The sequence below is a fragment of the Argopecten irradians genome, chromosome 3 (assembly GCF_041381155.1).
Source record: "Argopecten irradians isolate NY chromosome 3, Ai_NY, whole genome shotgun sequence".
Classification (NCBI taxonomy): Eukaryota; Metazoa; Mollusca; class Bivalvia; order Pectinida; family Pectinidae; genus Argopecten; species Argopecten irradians.
In genome coordinates, this window is record NC_091136.1 from 34,661,767 (window position 1) to 34,682,188 (window position 20,422).

General features: G+C 35.7%; 1 protein-coding gene across 5 annotated transcripts in view; it reads left to right on the forward strand.

Moving 5' to 3' along the window:
* The window catches only part of LOC138318347 (MAPK/MAK/MRK overlapping kinase-like), a 57,914-nt gene that overhangs the window by 16,113 nt on the left and 21,379 nt on the right, over positions 1 to 20,422 (forward strand). For all 5 annotated transcript variants that reach the window (XM_069260635.1, XM_069260634.1, XM_069260637.1 and 2 more), the window contains exons 3-4: positions 11,495 to 11,584; positions 17,660 to 17,730. In XM_069260635.1, the coding sequence (XP_069116736.1) occupies positions 11,495 to 11,584; positions 17,660 to 17,730 (161 nt within the window). The remainder of the gene's footprint in view (positions 1 to 11,494; positions 11,585 to 17,659; positions 17,731 to 20,422) is intronic.

Here is a 20,422-nt window from a genome sequence, read left to right on the forward strand (position 1 = left end):
GACGTTCCTTAAAGGTTAGGACAAAGTCCCTTGTGTTTAGCATGACGTTCCTTAAATGTTAGGACAACGGTCCTTATGTTTAGCATGACGTTCCTTAAAGGTTAGGACAAAGTCCCTTATGTTTAGCATGACGTTCCCTAAAGGTTAGGACAAAGTCCCTTAAAGGTTAGGACAAAGGTCCTTATGTTTAGCACAAAGCTCCTTCATAATAGACACAAGGTAAATAGTTAAAGTTCCTTAATAGTAAGCACAAATTTCCTTAATGGTTAGAACTATCTTGGGGCAAACAATTGAGGAGCACTTTGTGTACAAACTACAAACCCCTGAGATGGAGGATCACCTTCAGTTTTATCTGACTTATGTCTGGTGTTTATATATATACACAATATTGATGGATAAAAACTATTTTTACATACATATTCCATGTCTTCTTACATCGTCTGTTCTATGTCATATTATGTATGTAAATCATTTAGTTCACTAAAATAGGTTTTCTATGTGTATCTGTGTAACATGGATCAATACAAACTGTGTCCTAATACACTACTCCAAACAAAGATTGAGTACACAAAATGGCAGTCAAATAGTGTCAGAAAGTTTTCAACTTATTTAAAATGGTCAGGACAATGACAATAACATATTTAAAGGGTAATTGGAATTCAGCCAGAAAATTTCATTCCAGTATTAAAGTTTCTGGGTATAAGTATAAATAAGGCCACATGGAGTTGTATGTATATAATAATTAGGTATGTGTAGAGTATATATTTCATGTTACTTACAAGTATATCTTCGTTTCTGTCATAGTGCTGATGAGAATCTTAAATAAAGTGACATTTTATGTTTCACATTCGATTTACCCCATTTTAAATTAATGGAACTTAAAAATTTCGGATAGATGTAATTTGTGTATCAGGGGGGTACTGGTAGACTGATAGATAACACTTATAGGTCAGCCGGTCGTTAAATCCCAGCAAATGATGCATGATTTCTAAACATGCAATCTCGGAAGCTGAAAGAGGTCATAATAAGCATTAACAGTGAAGTTTGTGACCTTGACATTATACCGTGTTAAATGGCTTGTTAACTATTCATGTGAATAGTTCTCAAAATATGTCTGGGCTGGGCCATAGCCAAATGGAAATAGAGATGAGCTAGAACAGGAGAGATTAAATAAAGTTTTTATTTTACTATTACCCACATTAAGGATCTAATCTATTAATCCATATATGAGGTGATATGTTTTGTATATAAAAAAAATGGTCACAGTGACCTACATTTGGTCTATGATCTTTTTGAAATAGAAGACAAACTAGGCTCAAATACACATCCTTTTGGAAATTTTATTTGGGTTAAACTTTAATGTCAGTTTTAGAACTTGTTAAGGATTTTCTGTGTTAATTTGGGTTAAACTTTAATGTCAGTTTTAGAACCTCTTGTTATGGTATTTTCTGTGTAGCATGAGATGTATCTCAATCCTTTACATAATGCTATTTATAAAAGTTATCAGGCGCATTCAGAAATGTATGCAGGGACACATACTAGGAGTTTACATTGAATAGCATTAATGCTTACAAGCTAGTAGATAGTCGGGATTATGAGTATTTTAACTGAAAAGGTTTTATTTGTAAGGTCAGAACATTTTCTGTCAGGCCACTATGACAACTAGGTAATAGAAATTCTCACCCTAATGCTATCTAACACTCCACAAGTTGTGAACACCTCTAACTGAGCCTGTTGCTCCTATTCTGTATATTAGAGAGTTATCTGGCCTTGCGAATTATGATTTTATGTGTTTGCAAGTCCAATATCATATATTTCAAAGAAAATGTTAACGTCTTCACTAAAACATAATGAGGTCATAATGGATACCTACCCACAAGGGAGATAACTCAGTTATATGTAAAACATCCCACAACACCTCAGTACCTATACCCTTGATACACTCTCTATCCTGACAACCAATTTCATCCCTTTATACCTTCTTCCTGTACCCTTGTAGCCCTTTCTGCCCTTCCTAAACAATGTCAGATAGCACTAGGAGACTTTTATGTGCCACCTGTCAGTGCACTGTCAGTAAGGGTGTTAGCCGTGGGGCCGGGTCTTATCCGACATATCACTGTTGTCGTGACTCCATACATCTCTGACCCCTGTAACTTATTGATTTCATCATTATATCATATCTCAAATATTGATTTTAGGATATATATCAGCTCACATATTTTTCTAGTTACCTATAAACACAGCAGGTAGAAAACAGTTTGTTACCTGTACTATTTTTACCTGCTATCAACAGAAACTAATCCGACACATTGGTATCTATGGCTTGTCAATGGCTTGGTAAATCTCTAGGTGCGATCTGGATTTTGACAAGATCTATTGATAAATCGTTCTTTAAAAATGACTACCTGGTATGATAATAGATTGATACAAAAAAAAAATGTGATTATTTTTATGAAAACATTTCTGATGTTTTAAATTCATTAACTTTAGGTTTTGTGAGCTTTGTCTTCTACAAAAGGAAACATATCTTGACCCAATTACTCAAAAAAACATTTTATTCTCAGTCCCTATCATTGGTATGCCCCATATGTGAATATGTATATGTTAATTATATATACCCTTCTATTAGATATCTGTTAGGTCAGTTGAACTGTTTCCAAAACAGTTCACACATCATACATGACTTGTGTGTTTGTACATTCTGTCAGCTGCCCACCATCATTTTCCACTAGCGCTTCTCCTATGGATAATGGCTGCATGAGTGATGTCTGTCATATGCATAAGTTCTCCTTGGTCCTTAGACCAGTTGTAAATTCTTTGTTTTGTGATGAAAAAGCAAAATTGACAAAATTACAAAACACTTGTTTTAAATGTATTCAGATGCAGAGTTCCTATGTTATCAAAGATTTTTATTGGAAAGTCAATAAAACAAAAGCTGAGATTGAAGTGGGCGTTAACATCCCTCTGGGATCTCTTGTTTTGAAATTACATGTACAATGAACTTGGTCTATATTCTACATTCCAACTTTGATACACCCTGGATAACAACTTGAATAAATATTTCACAAATGATCAGAGAAATTGTCATATAACACATAGAATGTTCAAATGAGTTTTGCATGCACATACCCTAGTAGAAAACTTGGGCCGATACCATGGAAAAGCACTAATAATGTAAAGTGTCAAGAAAGTGCTTTTAACCAGTTGGGAATGGGTTCTGTTTAGTTTATGTCTATATATGACAATAGGATGATAAGTGTGTGCTTTTATTCACTTAGGAGCTGTCATTGGGAACAAAGATAATTTTATGGTGGTATGACTTTACCGCACATGATACTTTCTTAACACAGTATCAGGTAACTTATTATTTATGTCAATCAATTTGTACCTAGTTGTGAACATTACATTTGTATACCTGTGTGATGTTTGTGGAACTGAGTTGTAAAATTTGACTTCTGTGTTGGAATTTTACTGTTGTTACTACAAAATGTGATGAATTATGTTTGCTTGGTTTTCTGATTGCTCTTCCAATAATATCAATAGGGTAGCAATGTTGACTTTATCACTGAGACGGTAAACCTTTAGCGAGCTCATATACCATATTTAACCCAATAAGCACTAAGATTGTATAAGCTTACCAAACATACCCTTAGCTTACCATCCGCAGAAGTGGACAAATGGTTTAGATGTCCTGACACATTACTACAAGCCTTCTAGCTCTAAGTTTCAAGTTTGAATCCGTTGTGGGACAGTAAATGTCAGGTACTGACTGCTGACTGCTGTTTTCCTCCTGGTACACCAGCTTTCCTCCACCATAGCTCACTATTAGCTATCATCAGATGAAATTTGAAAATTGAAACTTTTTGTACTTTTTTCTGTAACCATAGAAACATTGCTGAAAATGGCAGATTTTTGTGTAAGAATCGTTTCCGGAGCACAACTCTAAAACCAGCAGAGATATTTCCATGAAACTTCATAGACACATTGTTCTTATGGTCTAGTAGTGCCTTTTGCTATTTTTAGGTTTTCATTTTTTGCACTTTTTCCGTTATCATGGAAACATTGCTGAAAATATCATATTTTTGTACCAGGTTCGTTTCCGCAGCATAACTGGAAAACCGGTTGAGATATATGCACAGAACTTCATAGGCAAATTGGTCTTATGGTCTAGTAGTGCCTTTTGCTATTTTAAGGTTTTCACTTTTTGTACTTTTTTCTGTAACCATGGAAACATTGCTGAAAATCGCAGATTTTTGTGTAAGAATCGTTTCCGGAGCACAACTCTAAAACCAGCTGAGATATTTCCATGAAACTTCATAGACACATTGTTCTTATGGTCTAGTAGTGCCTTTTGCTTTTTTTAGGTTTTCACTTTTTGTGCTTTTTTCTGTAACCATAGAAACATTGCTGAAAATATCATATTTTTGTAGTAGGTTCATTTCCGGAGCATAACTCTAAAACCAGCAGAGATATTTCCACGAAACTTCATAGACACATTCTTTTTATGGTCTAGTAGTACCTTTTGCTATTTTTAGGTTTTCATTTTTTGCACTTTTTCCGTTACCATGGAAACATTGCTGAAAATATCATGGTAAATGGTAAATGTTACTTTGCAAAACTCCACCCATCTTTGTGTATATAGTCTAATATAAATGTCAAGGCTGTATACCTGATTCAACAATTGCAGCCCCGCTCTACTTGAATTATACTCCATCTTTCTTTAGCTCAACTTCCTTTTTCCTGCCCTTTGGGCCTCTTGTTTTCATACACATAAGTCTCCATAATCAAACTTACTTCAGCTTTGATATCTCCATTGGCGGGGGATCTGAATGACTATGTCCTTGTTTTAGTATGGTTGAATACTAGTGATGTGATAGTGCCCAAGCCAAAGGCAATTAATCAGAAAAATATTAATTGAAATTTTAACACATTTCAACCTGTGTATAAAGACCACCTGGCTACTCTGTCCCTTGTGTGGTCTTTATAGACAGGTTTGGCTGTATATCTATAGCAACAGACTCATAAGTTGTTTATATGTTTGTTTGCCCCCTGGAATGTGTCTTGGTCTCGTGTACCTAGTTACCCCCTACCATTTGCACCTGCCTTCTGTATAAGATCAATATGTTTTTTCCTTTCTTGTACTACAATGTGACCTGATTACGATCTAAGTATACCTGTAAGTTTGCTGTTTATTTTGTCAGCTGACGTTGATCGTCAAATGTTTTCATAAATAATTAATATAGAAAGGGTAGTGGCATGTTTATGTGGAGTTTATTAAGTTTATTACTTAGCATATTATATATATACCGGTATAAGGTTGATGACCTTTACCTCATTTCAACAAATATAATTTTTTCCACTTCTACTTTGAAGCAACAACATTCCTTATTTGTGCTTTATGCAACAATTAAACCATCAAGCAGCAATCTCTGTTCACTGAAATAGTACAACAAGGTTATGGCGAAACTATCATTGTTATATACTTCTAACATCTAAGCAATGTCAAGGGAAATGTCAGTAATGAAAGATGAAAAAAAAATGCCAGAAAGAAGCCAAGAGACCAAATATTAAAAGTGCTAAATTAGGCTCATTGTGTTCTAAATAAACGATTTTGATTCATTGCTCTAGTACACATTGGTCAAATGCTCTTATCAGCGGTATTTAAATTGTTGACAAACCAAATGACTACTGTTGTTATATGTGGAAATATTTTTTCATGGCCCAAGGTACAGTATAAAAGTTCCATGCAGTATATGTAAAAAATGTTTACTTGCTGTCTTCACTGGTATATATTGGATAGAAAAGCAGACAATTATGACATATATTTAACCAACTTCACTATTTACATAAACTATTGGATTTTTGTCCAGTTCTGATTTGCTAACAATGGGTAAACCTAGACATACTAGCAGTACTTGTCTCTCCGGAAACTGATCAGGGCAGTAAGTTCATGGATCTAACATGAGAGAACTGTTGGACAATGATACAGCACTAATGTAGAACTTGATAGTAAAACATGCTTTAGTAACCACTCATATATTTATTATAAACACCAGCTTGTTATTAAGACTACTTTTTTGAGTCCCAAATTTCCATAATAATTTGACCTGTGCATAAAGAAATTTTCTGGGTATATTTTTTTTCGTTTGGACACCTACACAAGATCTATGGACATAAATGTATGCATTGACAAGTCTGACACTCCGTAAAAGCATTCCTGACTTCAGCAAATGTATGCATCTCTTGACATAGGGCATTTCTTTTGCTCACTGTTGCTTTCGCCGCCATTTATGTGTACAGCCCGGAGTTTGAAAAACGAGCTCCCGGCTTTGATGCAACAGCCCAGTCTAATACATTTACCAGTGTTGTGTAAGACCACTTGTCTTTGAGAGACAACTATAATGGGGGGGGGGGCTTACTGTCTGGCGGTACTTTTCACTGAGACAGCAATATAAAATGGCAAGAGATTCCATTTATTGTAAAGAGACACAACACAAATACGTTGTATACTGCAGCCTCCCAAAACATACATTTATTTACATACACAACATACAGGGAAAGCTGTCCTTTAAATGATCCTGGCAGTTGATAGGACGTAAACTAAAACCCAATAAACCAACCAAATCCTGCTTTACAACATGGAGACGGGGACATTTATATCATACAGACATTTCTAGTTTTATTGATCTATTATAGAAAGTATTATTGCGCTGGACAGTGTTAAGTTAAAGCACCACCTGGTGGCAAAGTTGTGGATGTAGGTTTCATGACTGCATGTACACATGCAATTAACATCGCCTGAATGTACAATATGTTACAGTGAAATGGAACACAATAGTGTCTCATTGCCAGAGACCTGTTTTAGGGACACACCCACTTTTACTTGGACTCAAGCTAGGTCGGTAAACACAGCTAAAGGAAAACGGCAAAGCAAAATTCAATTTCCTTACAATTGAAAAACATTGATTGCTTATTCATAACATACCATGCCCTTGATGTAAAACTGTTCTAGAGAATGGTATTGAAAATAAAGATGGTGATTTTCCTTTAGATGCATCAATATTTTTTCATAAAAAACATTAATTTAACTTCATAGTAACAAAATTAGTCACTCAGAAAGGATATTTTTATGTAATGAACAGATACAATTCAGAAATGTTACAAATGTTAGTCATCTATTATAGTACCGTAATATAATGTAATCATGGATACCCAGAATCTTTTAAAAAATTAATTCATGATCAGTGAATTCCCTGGAATATATCGGACAAATGTACACAACATGTGCAGCGTGTTAGGAGGTGGTTACACTACATGGTAAAACACAAACCGTCTGATAATAGATATGCATTGTTATGCAAATATATATATTCCAGTCAGACTTATAGTGTATCAAATTTCAATCTAACAATAATATCATAAAGCCATATGCGAGGCAAATTATAAATTAACCTTGACGTAAACTTGGCAGTGATTTTGACATTTCAATCAACTGGCGATCAGTTTAGTTGTGGGTGAGACCTTGTATGGTATAACAGTGCGATAGTGGTGGGAATTTGTCTATAGTTGTGAGATTCTCTGTCAGGAAATGACCATGGTTAACCATGTAAAACCATTAAACTTACTATGGTTAGACAAGCTCTCAGCTAAATGTAACCATGATTGACTATCCTCACACTATAGTTGAGGGAAGGGGGCCACAGTGGATTCGAACTTGGCTCATCCACATGAACAAGCTGGCTGTTAATAGGATGTAAAACTAAGCAAACTAAACCAAATGTACAGAAGGAAAGAAAACATAGCTTGTTATACTATCCACATCAAGAAACATGATTGCTGGATTTTGCTTTTAACATTTTATTAATAGCAAAGGTCTGATTTAATTACTGCCTCCGGTGTATGTGATGTATGTGTTGTGTGTGTCTTGGGAGGCTGTGGTATGTTCTTATACAACTTTAATCTACCATCAAACCACCATGCTCTCAAAATGGCTGTGTGGCCATTAACAGTAAATGAATTTAGATTAGATTAGATTTAGAAGGAGTTGGGATATTAAGGGAATTAGGGCTTGGGAGAGTTGGACTATGGTAATGGTTTTGTTGTAGTTATAATTACCTGTATTACTTAATATGGTAGTCGTATTCCCAACTGTAGTAATTATACCACAGAGCTAAACACCTTGTTCTGGCACATAAAATTTCAAATTGTCCATAAAATAGTTCATGTGCACTAAATTAGGTACACAGTTAATGAGTTTAAGTTTTACATGTTGAACTAATTCATGGCTAACATTGGGGGTTTGTTTCAAAGTCGGGATAAGTGTGCACAACTCTTCATTCTCTAAGAATCATTAATCCTATATGAAAGTACTGTCAGCAATTTTATATCTATCATGAAAATAATATTACCAATAGATCAAAGTGAATATATAGGTGTATGTGAACGAAGGAGAAAGGAAAATTGACAATGATTTGTAATAATTCTGGCTATAAACGAAACAAGGCATGACACTACAAAGGACAACTCTGACTTCATTTGTTGTGTCATGTCACCTTATGTTTTGTCAAAAATAAAAAGTACTGTCTATACTGTCTTTGGAATATTCTTTCGTACCCCTATTACAGTGTACCTTGACTTATGTAAAGGTCAACAGGTGCTGAGGTAGGTTACTGCAGTCATAAAAGTAACATTTGATCAGTGTGAATAACCGGTGAACTTTCTTTGAAGTCTGGTTAGGTCGGGGGCAATCATCGTAATTCCTGTAGAGAAACCTGTGTCAATTCTTTTTAATGTGGCTGATCATTTATTCTCTGCTAAACAGAAAACGGTTTAAAGCACCGGACCAGTTGATCCAATGGTTTAAGTTGATAGGTGTCAAGAGACTGTACATGGTGACTGTTTCATAATAATGGGATTCCTTTATGGGTAATACTAAAGCGACTTATTCCTTCCGCTTCAGTGTTGCCCTATAGAGTAACAGCTTAATGCCTGACAAATATATACCCACCTTAAACTAGTCGTTTCTGTAGGCGTATATCTTTATTCAAAATATAAAAATGCAATCTATTTCAACCTAAAAAGTTATTGAACACTGTTGATGTATGTTTGAGTAATGTATTATAATACAACTTGTAAGTGTCATGTTAACTCAACTACATAAATTAAGGGGCTACAATGAGTAGTTCAGGTATCCTACCTATGCATTTCAAGTTCAAAACCACATAAGGCAGTTCACAGACACTGACTGTAGGTCTGAGTTTTTTCTCAGAGTACTCTGGCTTTCCTCCTGTTCATATCCACTGACGGTCAGTGTTAAAACATCATATTAAGATGTGCCATGAACGTAGACTTGATTACCACTAATACAGGTAGTTCTCTACCTGGTGTTAATTACATATGTAGTGTATATTTGGGTCACCAGATCACAACAAGCTATATACTCATTGTAATGTAGGTATCGAATGAAGATTTGGTACAATTGGATTAATATAGCATGTATAGATTTTCTATATTGTATAAAGCTATAGTCTGAACTGTTATACACACCATGTGATAAACACTCTGGCCAGGATCTCTAACGACGGCTCAAAAGATCGAGGCCAGAGAATGGGGACGTAGGTTTTCACTCTCCCTATCACGACAACACTGGCCAAAAACTTCATTCGGCGATTCAAAAACTTTGTTAAGATTTGAGACATGCTTTAGATTTTGTTGAAAGTGTGTTACTTCTCAGAACATTTTTGTATACAGTTGGAAATTAAAGTACTGATTGGGTCGTGAGGACTGCCCAATTGGTATGCATGATATATCTATTTCAATGGCTTATTTAGCTTGACGCTCCAATCACAAGTGTCAATATGTATTCGGTCTGGGACTATAGCCATAATGTGTCATACCAGGGGATGAAAATAAATGTATAATCTTCTTGTTTAAACATATCATCCTTAATATGATTCAAATTGTATGGGTTCCCTTAATAGAGAATGCATGTCATTTCCAAAACCTCAGAAAATGTTTCCTTTAAACTTTATATTCTTCCACAATAACCATGCTATGTACATGTAAAAAAAATGAAATAGAGCATAAGCTATCAAAACTGGCCCTTATTGATTCCGGATCCCTGTCTATTCCAGCTTAATGGTATGACATTTCCTTATTTATAGTAATTAAAACCTGTATAATCCAGAAATCTGCCTTTACCGACCGCATATGCTGGTCCCAATGACATTCGGTTTAGACAAGTTATACTGTATATTTTTCTGTAAACACCATTTTGTTAAGGGATTTATCCTTGTAGTAGCAGGTCACATCATACTGGGAACACACCGATATATCCTAAGCACTTAGGATTAATATTTTGTGACGGGACAGACATCCATGTCACTCTAGTGGTAACTGACTGTTGTTTATAATACTGCAATCCCCAATATTTGTTATGTACAGATCCACTATACTCTTCCACTGCCGGATTGAAAGCTTGAGGCCCACACAAAGCATTTTATAGACACAACATTGGATGTAACATTAAACTCAAACCAAGAACATGTACCGTATGTATTTGACCCTATAAGAGTCCATTAAAATTGAGGAGGGAGAGGATGGGGGTGCTTATTTGGACGAGGGTGATTATTAGATTGAATATGAATTCATGCACTATGTTTTATGGTTGTGAATGTAGTGAAATGAGGTGAAATCCCCAGGGAAGTTCTTCCTAATACAAATCATTAATTATAAATTATCATTGAAATAATTCAGGTGTTATATGTGACACCTGATAGTCTCAACGCTGCTTTTTATTAATGAAGTTATCAATGTCGTGAAAGTGGATCTATCATACAATGTACTTTGGTACAGTAATATATTTCGTGATCTATACAAGTATTTATCAAGTGTAAAGGTTCCTAAGTTTGAACATGGTACATAGACATTTGAGAAAGTATTGCTATGTCATCCTCTGTCGCTATAGACAGTGACGTATACAGTATTAATACTTAATGTCCCTGATGATTGTAATAAGGAGACTAATTAAAGCCGCCCCAGTCGTCCTAATCATTGATCTTTATCATCCTATCATATAACTTCCATCCAATTGTATAACTTCCATCCTAGCTATTGCATAACTTCCATCCTATTGTATAACTTCCATCCAATTGTATAACTTCCATCCTAGCTATTGTATAACTTCCATGGCTGTTTTCTCTGTTAAAAGTCGTTTAATGATTTGTTCTACATACTAAACCAACTTTCATTCGCATGCTAATTTCGTGATCCGAGGAATTTTACAAAAGTTTATCTCTGCCGAATTAACATTTACATCATTGACACTCGATCATTGGAATTTTCATTCAATTTTTAAAACCGCTAATGTAATCTTCGCGAAGTTGTTTTGAAAAGGAAATCGCGAAATTTAGTATCCGCGAAAGAAAGTTGGTCTACAAGTATAACAGAATTGTATAATAAATGTTGCATAAAAATTGTCATTTGAATGTTTCAGTGTGGAACAAGTAAATAATTTACGAGAGATTCAAGCCATGCGGCGGCTCAGTCCACACTCCAATATACTGGAACTTCAGGAAGTCATATTGTAAGTATAGGAATGAGGTCGGAAATCAACTTATCTCTGTGTTAATAACTCCCCCAGGGACAAAGAAACAATCAACCAAATGTCCTTTATACACATGTCAAGTTGTGTTTAAACTGACCATTTTAGATCACAAGAGAGGGATGTTATTTATAGGTGGTCATTATACAAAGGTAGTTCAGTTTAAGTTATATATTACTGTGTTGTTTGTGGGGTGCATATTTCGTGGCTATGTAAGCAGAACTTCTGTTTTACACCAAATCCTCTTTATGCAATATTAGCACTTTTGCATTATAGCAATGAAATTCAAAATGTTTCACTGGTATTTCCAATTTGTGAACTTGTTTTTTGATTGTCTTTGTGAACTGGTATTTTGTCTTTGTGAACTGGTATTTTGACTTTGTGAACTTGTATTTTGAATTTGTGATGCATGGATTTCAGGAAAACCGTGAATATAGCAAAAATAATTCCCTAAAAAATGGAATTTATCTGCTTATAGTATATGCGGTTTATACAATGTATGATTTACCTATTTCATTTCATGCATCAATTTTTGCTTTCCTTTCATGGAATTGTGAAATAGCACCCCGGTGAAAATACCCAGCTATACAGCGATATATAACATATTCTTTCATACATACGGGTGTAATACTGGCTGGTCCAGGGCAATACACTCATGTTGCCTGAGGCTGTATTGCATGTCTACCCATACAATAAATCCTCGTGACGTCACGGCGTTAACAAAATATCTATTTCCTCGGTAAGATTTAAACATTTTTTTCACAAATATTACTGGTTTTACTATAAAAGATGCACACAATAAAATTTGTGTTGAAAATATCACATAATTTTTCATGCATGGGAAATTGATTTCCAGTCGTGGGTTTCGTCGAATTTATTTCAACATGGCGCGATATATTAGTTGTAAAGTTGCAATAAAACGTCGAGGTATGAAAGAAAAATACTCTTTCATAAGTGGATATGGAGGATAGAGATATTCTACCCTCGGGATCACAAAATGTTGCAAAACCCTCGGCAAGCCTCGGGTTTTATTACATTTTGTGACCCTCGGGTAGAATATCCCTATCCTTCATATCCACATATGAAAGAGTCTTATACCATTGGTTACTGTAACTTTGAAATTAGCCGTCCATCCATGGATAATGAGATGCCTCTCGGAGATAATTATCCAGCTCTATGGTGTAAAATATATGTAAAAACCATTTGTTTGTTAATGGTGTGACAAATGTGTCAGCCAAGCTTCCTGATCAATGAGGAGAAGGCGATTGAATTAATATTGTTATTCTTTCGATGCATTGTTAATATAACAATGTATCAAGGTAGTGATGTCTGTTCTCTAAAGCTGCTTTCATTCTGATACGATAGTGCTCCTGGAATTGATTTTTCTGGTTAATTATCATGCTAAGTAGAAAATATCCATATCTTCCCTGCGTTGTCAGGTATGTGTACGTAACCGAGAGGACAGATCAGTCTAATGAAACACCTCCTTGTTGACAAAAAATGTTACATGCATTATATCAAACATGTCATACTCTCCGCAATATTCTACCTCAATTGCTTCCTGGTCTGTATTCACCATTGAAATAGAAAGAATGGTCTGTAACTAGATGACATAATTAAGTCACATTTGACCAGAAAAGGGGACAAAAAGTAACTCACTGAAATACATTGCTTACTGAACGAAGGGTAAGGGGTATAACTTACTGAAATACATCAGGGGACATCACTTACTGAACCAAGGGCAGAGGGCATAGAACAGGGGGCATAATTCACTGAAAAACATCAAGGGACATCGCTTACTGAACCAAGGGCAGAGGGCATAGACCAGGGGCATAACTCACTGAAATACATTAAGGGACATCACTTACTGAATCAAGGGCAGAGGGCATAGAACAGGGGGCATAACTCACTGAAAAACATCAAGGCATATCGCTTACTGAACCAAGGGCAGAGGGCATAGACCAGGGGCATAACTCACTGAAATACATTAAGGGACATCACTTACTGAATCAAGGGCAGAGGGCATAGAACAAGGGACATAACTTGCTGTTATAGAATAGGATTAAGCATGAAATACTGAACCATGCTCAAGAGGCATAAGTCACTGAAATAAATCAGGAGACATAACTAAACGGAAGCAAGGGCAGGGGGCATAACAGGAAGCTTACTAACTTAACTTATGGAGCAAAACTTACTGCACTAGAACAGGGGGCATAATTTATTGAAACATGGACAAGGGGCATAACTCACTGTGTTTGATCAGGAGTATAACTAACTAAGCCAAAGGCAGGGGGCATACCTCACTGCAATAGATCATGGGATATAACTAAAATAGCCAAATGCAGGGGGCATAACTCACTGCATTTGATCAGCTCAACCTCAACCTTAGATCCCAGGGCGTAAATCACTGCACTATATCAAGGGCGTAACTCACATAATTGAACATCAAACATATCAAACCATTGCCTTGCATCTATAAGACCTACGGTTAGACAGTCAGTCCTTAGGTGTACATACCAGGATAAACTCCCTAGCACTTAGATAAATATTGACTTACTAAAGAATTAAAGGAACAAGGTTTACCTGTTGGACACTTGTAGCCTCTTTCCACGTCTGTATTATCTGGTGTGGTGTAACTAACCTGATAAGTTATTGTGGATAGCTACCGGTCTCCTGGTAGGTGTTACGGGAGGGACATGGTCATTGTAACACCGTGGACAGACGAGAACACGCTCCTTGTAATGGTTAGATAGGCTTAAATTGTACATAAAAGGGTCAGAGAGTAACCTTACATACTACTTAGAGGTGAAGCAAAGGTTTCCTGTCAGGTGTAAGGGGAAAGAGATGGTCTCTGTGGAGGGTTTTACAGCATGATGTGATCCCGAGGGTAGCATATCCATATCCTTCAAGTCAACATATGAAAGAGTATTTTTCTCTTATGCCTCAGTGTTTTTATTACAATTTTACAATTAAGATAAGCCACCATTTCAAAAATTATGCAACAATAAGTTCAAGAAAACCCCAACTGCAAGTCAATTCTCCATACAAAAGAATTACTTCATATTTGAACACAACTGCTGGTGTATCCTTTATAGTAAAACTAGCCTAGTTTCTGTTGACACAGTGACATCAGGACTTTGTATTCTCCATACAAAAGAATTACTTCATATTTGAAGACAACTTCTGCTGTATCCTTTATAGTAAAACTAGCCTAGTTTCTGTTGACACAGTGACATCAGGACTTTGTATTCTCCATACAAAAGAATTACTTCATATTTGAAGACAACTTCTGCTGTATCCTTTATAGTAAAACTAGCCTAGTTTCTGTTGACACAGTGACATCAGGACTTTGTATTCTCCATACAAAAGAATTACTTCATATTTGAAGACAACTTCTGCTGTATCCTTTATAGTAAAACTAGCCTAGTTTCTGTTGACACAGTGACATCAGGACTTTGTACTGGTTGGTTAGCAATGTAATTACTTCATATTTGAACACAACTTCTGCTGTATCCTTTATAGTAAAACTAGCCTAGTTTCTGTTGACACAGTGACATCAGGACTTTGTATTCTCCATACAAAAGAATTACTTCATACTTGAAGACAACTTCTGCTGTATCCTTTAAAGTAAAACTAGCCTAGTTTCTGTTGACACAGTGACATCAGGACTTTGTACTGGTTGGTTAGCTATGTAATAGAGCCTTATATGACACAGGATATAATGCATGAGATAAACCAGAACAACACTCATAGGTATGAGAGAAAGACTCTTCATACACATCACCTAGCTATAACCCCTTACAAGCCTCTAACTCAGAACAAAGACCTGGCTATAACCCCTTACAAGCCTCTAACTCAGAACAAAGACCTGGCTACAGCCCCACACAAGCCTCTAACTCAGAACAAAGACCTGGCTACAGCCCCACACAAGCCTCTAACTCAGAACAAAGACCTGGCTACAGCCCCACACAAGCCTCTAACTCAGAACAAAGACCTGGCTACAGCCCCACACAAGCCTCTAACTCAGAACAAAGACCTGGCTACAGCCCCACACAAGCCTCTAACTCAGAGTCCAAAGACCTGGCTACAGCCCCACACAAGCCTCTAACTCAGAGTCCAAAGACCTGGCTACAGCCCCACACAAGCCTCTAACTCAGAGTCCAAAGACCTGGCTACAGCCCCACACAAGCCTCTAAATCAGAGTCCAAAGACCTGGCTACAGCCCAACACAAGCCTCTAACTCAGAGTCCAAAGACCTGGCTACAGCCCCACACAAGCCTCTAACTCAGAGTCCAAAGACCTGGCTACAGCCCCACACAAGCCTCTAACTCAATGACCATAATAAGAGGGCTATAATGATATAATGTCGGTATAACTTTCCCTCTTGGTTCACCAATTGGTCCTGAATTAGAGGGCTTGTGATACAATGTATAATGTCGTTACAACTTTCCCACTTCGTTCATCAATTGGTCCTGAATTAGGAGGCTAGTAGAATTTCTACTATTGCTGTTCAACCATTATGGTCCAGAATGGGAGGGCTAATGGTAGAATGGTACTATACTTGTACAACTAAGGTTCATAATTGGAAGATTGATGGTAGAATATCAGGCGGTCCTAACCATGGTCTAGAATTGGAGGGCTAGTGGTATAATGTCAGACCCCTTTTACCACTGTGCCACCAATCTAACATCGTCACCCACCCGTAACCGAGTAGATCTTCATAACGAGAATTTAGTTTTAAACACCTAAACCTAACTGTGATATTAAAGGGTTCAACAAATAGTGTGTACACACGTCTCTTTATTTACATTAGCTATGTACCTATGTCTACAGTCACATTATGTAACTGTCAGGTTATGTGTACAGTATTAGGAAGGCTGTACAAGGTTACATAGCAAAGCAATTAGGGTTTCCAATATTGACGATTGAATGTTGATTTTGTTGTAAATGGTTCAAATTTATCAAGTTATGAGTAAGATTAATAGGCAGAAGCAAAAAAGAACAAACTCTTTTTTAAGGCAACCCAATTTTGGTTAAGCTGTTAATTACTCTAGTAATTGTTAATTACAAAAGCAAAACTATAAAGCACTAAATGTATTTCAAATGATGTGAAAAGTTTTACAAAAAAGAAATAAGAATGGAAAAAATACTATGATTGATAATTTTCCTAACATTTCAGTATTTTAATCCTGCCTGATGTTTTTTATGCCATTCTATCAAATAATTTTGAAAGAACCTGTCTTCACCTATTTATTAAAATGAACTCTCCTATCAATTGATATGTTCCATTCACATTATAGTCTATAGGGGTAATCAGAGTAGAAGGTTAATTATTCCCTAATGTTATCAGATTGATATTAGTGTGATTGGGTCGGTCAAAAATTTCTGACTAGGTGATAAATCAAGGCCATTGTCAGGTACATTTAAAGGGCTGTAATTCAGATTGCTGGGCTATCACATTATGATAAATATATTTTATCAGATTCTCTCAATTCTGCTAAATTGGTATCTGTTACAGTGTGGAACAGGCACCAAATGAGATATTTTCTTTAGTGTCCCAATTGATATAAAATACTGAAGAATTAAACCACCTTTATCTTGTATTACAAATGATAATCATGTGTTAACTTGGAAAACAAGTGAAATTTATACATTCCGAAAAAATTTTCACATGATCTTGTATAATTAGACATGTACAGATTTGCAAGTCCCAAATTGTGCATGGTTCTATAATTATTGTAAGTGACAAGTTCTGTATGATTAAAGTATAATCATTACCCACTTAAAAATTCAGAGCAAAAATAGAGCAGTCTGCAGGTCAAAGGTCAACAATACTATAAAGCACACAATTACAGGCTTTGTGATAGCTCCTATAATCACATAATTTGAAAAATCATTTAACAGAAATAAATTGAAATTTTAACAATTCACCCCTATCATTTTCTTATTGAAAACACATAAAAAATAGCACAACATTATATGCTAATCAAAATAAATTCAAACTCAGAAATAAACTTTATTATACTTATTTCTTTATTATTATTCATTTATTTTCAGTGACAAAAAGTCTGGGACTTTGGTGCTGATATGTGAGCTAATGGATATGAACATCTATGAACTGATACGGGGTAAGTATTTACTGAATTCTCTCCATACCCCAAAAACAAAATACAATAAGGATTTGTTGCTTTGTTTGTTATACAGTTATTGTTTTGTTATCTGGTTGGTCTTGCTGTTGCAATAATTGAGGATTTTTAATTTGCAGCTATAAATATATTTGTCCCTGATATACTCAAGTTCTAGGATTGATAAATACTTATATCAACCTTTAGAAAGGTCAATAATTGTATAATCTGTGTTCCTAAAAGGTGTCCCCATATATTTTATGAAATAAACAAACCATTAGCCTTAATTCCAAGTAACATACTGTTTTTTAAACTGTGGCTGAAGGTGAATATGGATGTTTATCAACCTTCAGATTAAGGTATTTTTCTCTCATTAACACCTGTCAATATATAATCTTCAGAGTAACAAATAGCCATGCTCATCTCAGTCAAAGGTAATCGATTAATAATATTTTGGTACAAATAGATCATTCCTTCATACAACTGTCTTAAGAGAGTTTAGGATATCCATATTCAACACTGCCCTGTCTCGTCATGTCCTGCTTCTATATATGACGATGAAGGTGGCATGCATGCTATACTTGAATTGTTTCTCTTTGTCCTAATTTACTACATTTTGAGTATTGATTAAAACTTTGTTATGATGTCATTATCAATCTCACTATGTTTCAACAGCACCGTGATTAAGTCACAAATGCCAAAACGTCCATGATAACGAAATCAGAATATTTCACTTTGTGTGTTTATTTGCTAGAGGATAATTTTTTTTTTTTCTGGGAAGGTTATAAATTAAATCCCACTACATTTATATTTCAGATGATTCACTATAATTATATCTTTAACATGTATTAATTTCCTAGAAAATATTTAATTTACCAACCAATTTTGCCCACAGCAGCAATCAAGGTTTCGATCCTAGTATTTTATAGAAAAGTCTTCTCAGTGAATGAAGCTGAAAGTAAACAAAATTCCTTAGCTCCAAGGTAATAACTGTCTATAACAGTATTTTGGTACCTGCAGGTAGATACTGTGTTATTGACCCATTCCATGGTCTGATTTATTTATTTGTTTAAAAAAAACCGAAATAAATGGAACTAATTTTAGCCAAAAGCAGCATCATCTGTGCTAGTCATTATCATCCCGAGGTGGTTACAACAAGTCTGTGATGTTTTGTTAGTAATAAATCTTACTGGAAGGTATAAATTATGTATGACTGCTGAGAAAAATACATTGAGATGTAGTTACCACGTAACAATGTTTGTGGATCAGGTGCCTGAGTCTACTCTATCTATCAGTCTCCCATGTTTATGAGATGTAACAACGCTAGTGAGGGTTGGACTATCTTAAGATTTCTTTATAAGTCACACTGTCTACTGGTATCCTTGTAGTCAAGGTTACACTGTATACTGGTAACCTTGTAGTCAATGATACACTGTCTACTGGTAATCTTGTAGTCAATGATACGCTGTCTACTGGTAATCTTGTAGTCAAGGTAACACTGTCTACTGGTAATCTTGTAGTCAAGGTTACACTGTCTACTGGTAACCATGTAGTCAAGGTTACACTGACTACTGGTAACCTTGAAGTCAATGATACACTGTCTACTGGTAACCTTGTATACAATGTCTACTGGTAACCTTGTTGTCAAGATTACACTGTCTACTGGTAACTTGTAGTTTAGGTTACACTGTCTACTGGTAACCTTGTAGTCAAGGTTACACTGTCTACTGGCAACCTTGTAGTCAATGTTACACTGTCTACTGGTATCCTTGTAGTCAAAGGTTACATTTCTTCAGGTAACCTTGTAGTTAAGGGTTACAATGTCATTTGAAAACCCCACATGTTGTAAAAGGTTATAGTGCCTGAAATCAAGTATTACTTTGTTTTCCGAAAGCCCTTGAACAAAGATTAGAAGTGATAGAAGGAAATTGAGTTACATTACTTATGAACATTGGGTTACCATTCTAAGTAAGACTGGGCAGTAATTGTTTAATTATCTATGATTCAGCAGTATTGTAGATGTGTCAGTCGACATGATTGTTAATAATGATGACCAGCTAACAATTAGGTTGCCTTTAGAACAAATTGTTCCATTTACTCAGTTTCCAGGAGGCTGATACACCTGTAATTATGTCAGCGTAAAAGACTTGGTATTTACCAAACCAACCAATTAGGCAGCCCCTATCACTAAGTGAGAATATAGATTTTTTCTTCCTTTATCCGTCTGCTTTCTTTACTGGTTTATATTCTCCTAAGTAAGTGGATTATTGCGTTTTTACTGGGTACTAAATGCCTTTTGTGATAGGAAAGAGTACTTATTCAAAAAGTTGAGTAATTCTGGCTCTAAATTAATAATAATTGATTGCTTATAGATACTTATTCAAACATTCTATTGACCATAAAATCCATCAGGTGAAATTCCTTCCAGGCTGATAATGCCTTCCAACAAGCAGTAACACCGTTAAGGCCTGTCTCGATTGGCATCTAGTATGTATAGCACCTTGTTACTCCAGTAAGCTGGGTGGATACAGAAAGCTAGCCTTCCAACATTCTTTGAAATATATGTACGTTCAAGGTTAAGGGTAAAGCTGACCAGGACAATGCCTATCTGAGCATGACTATTATGTAATGTTAAAAGTCATTGTAATAGGCATCGTTAGGTAAATGCTGCCTTTGTTCTGTCTTCCTATTGATG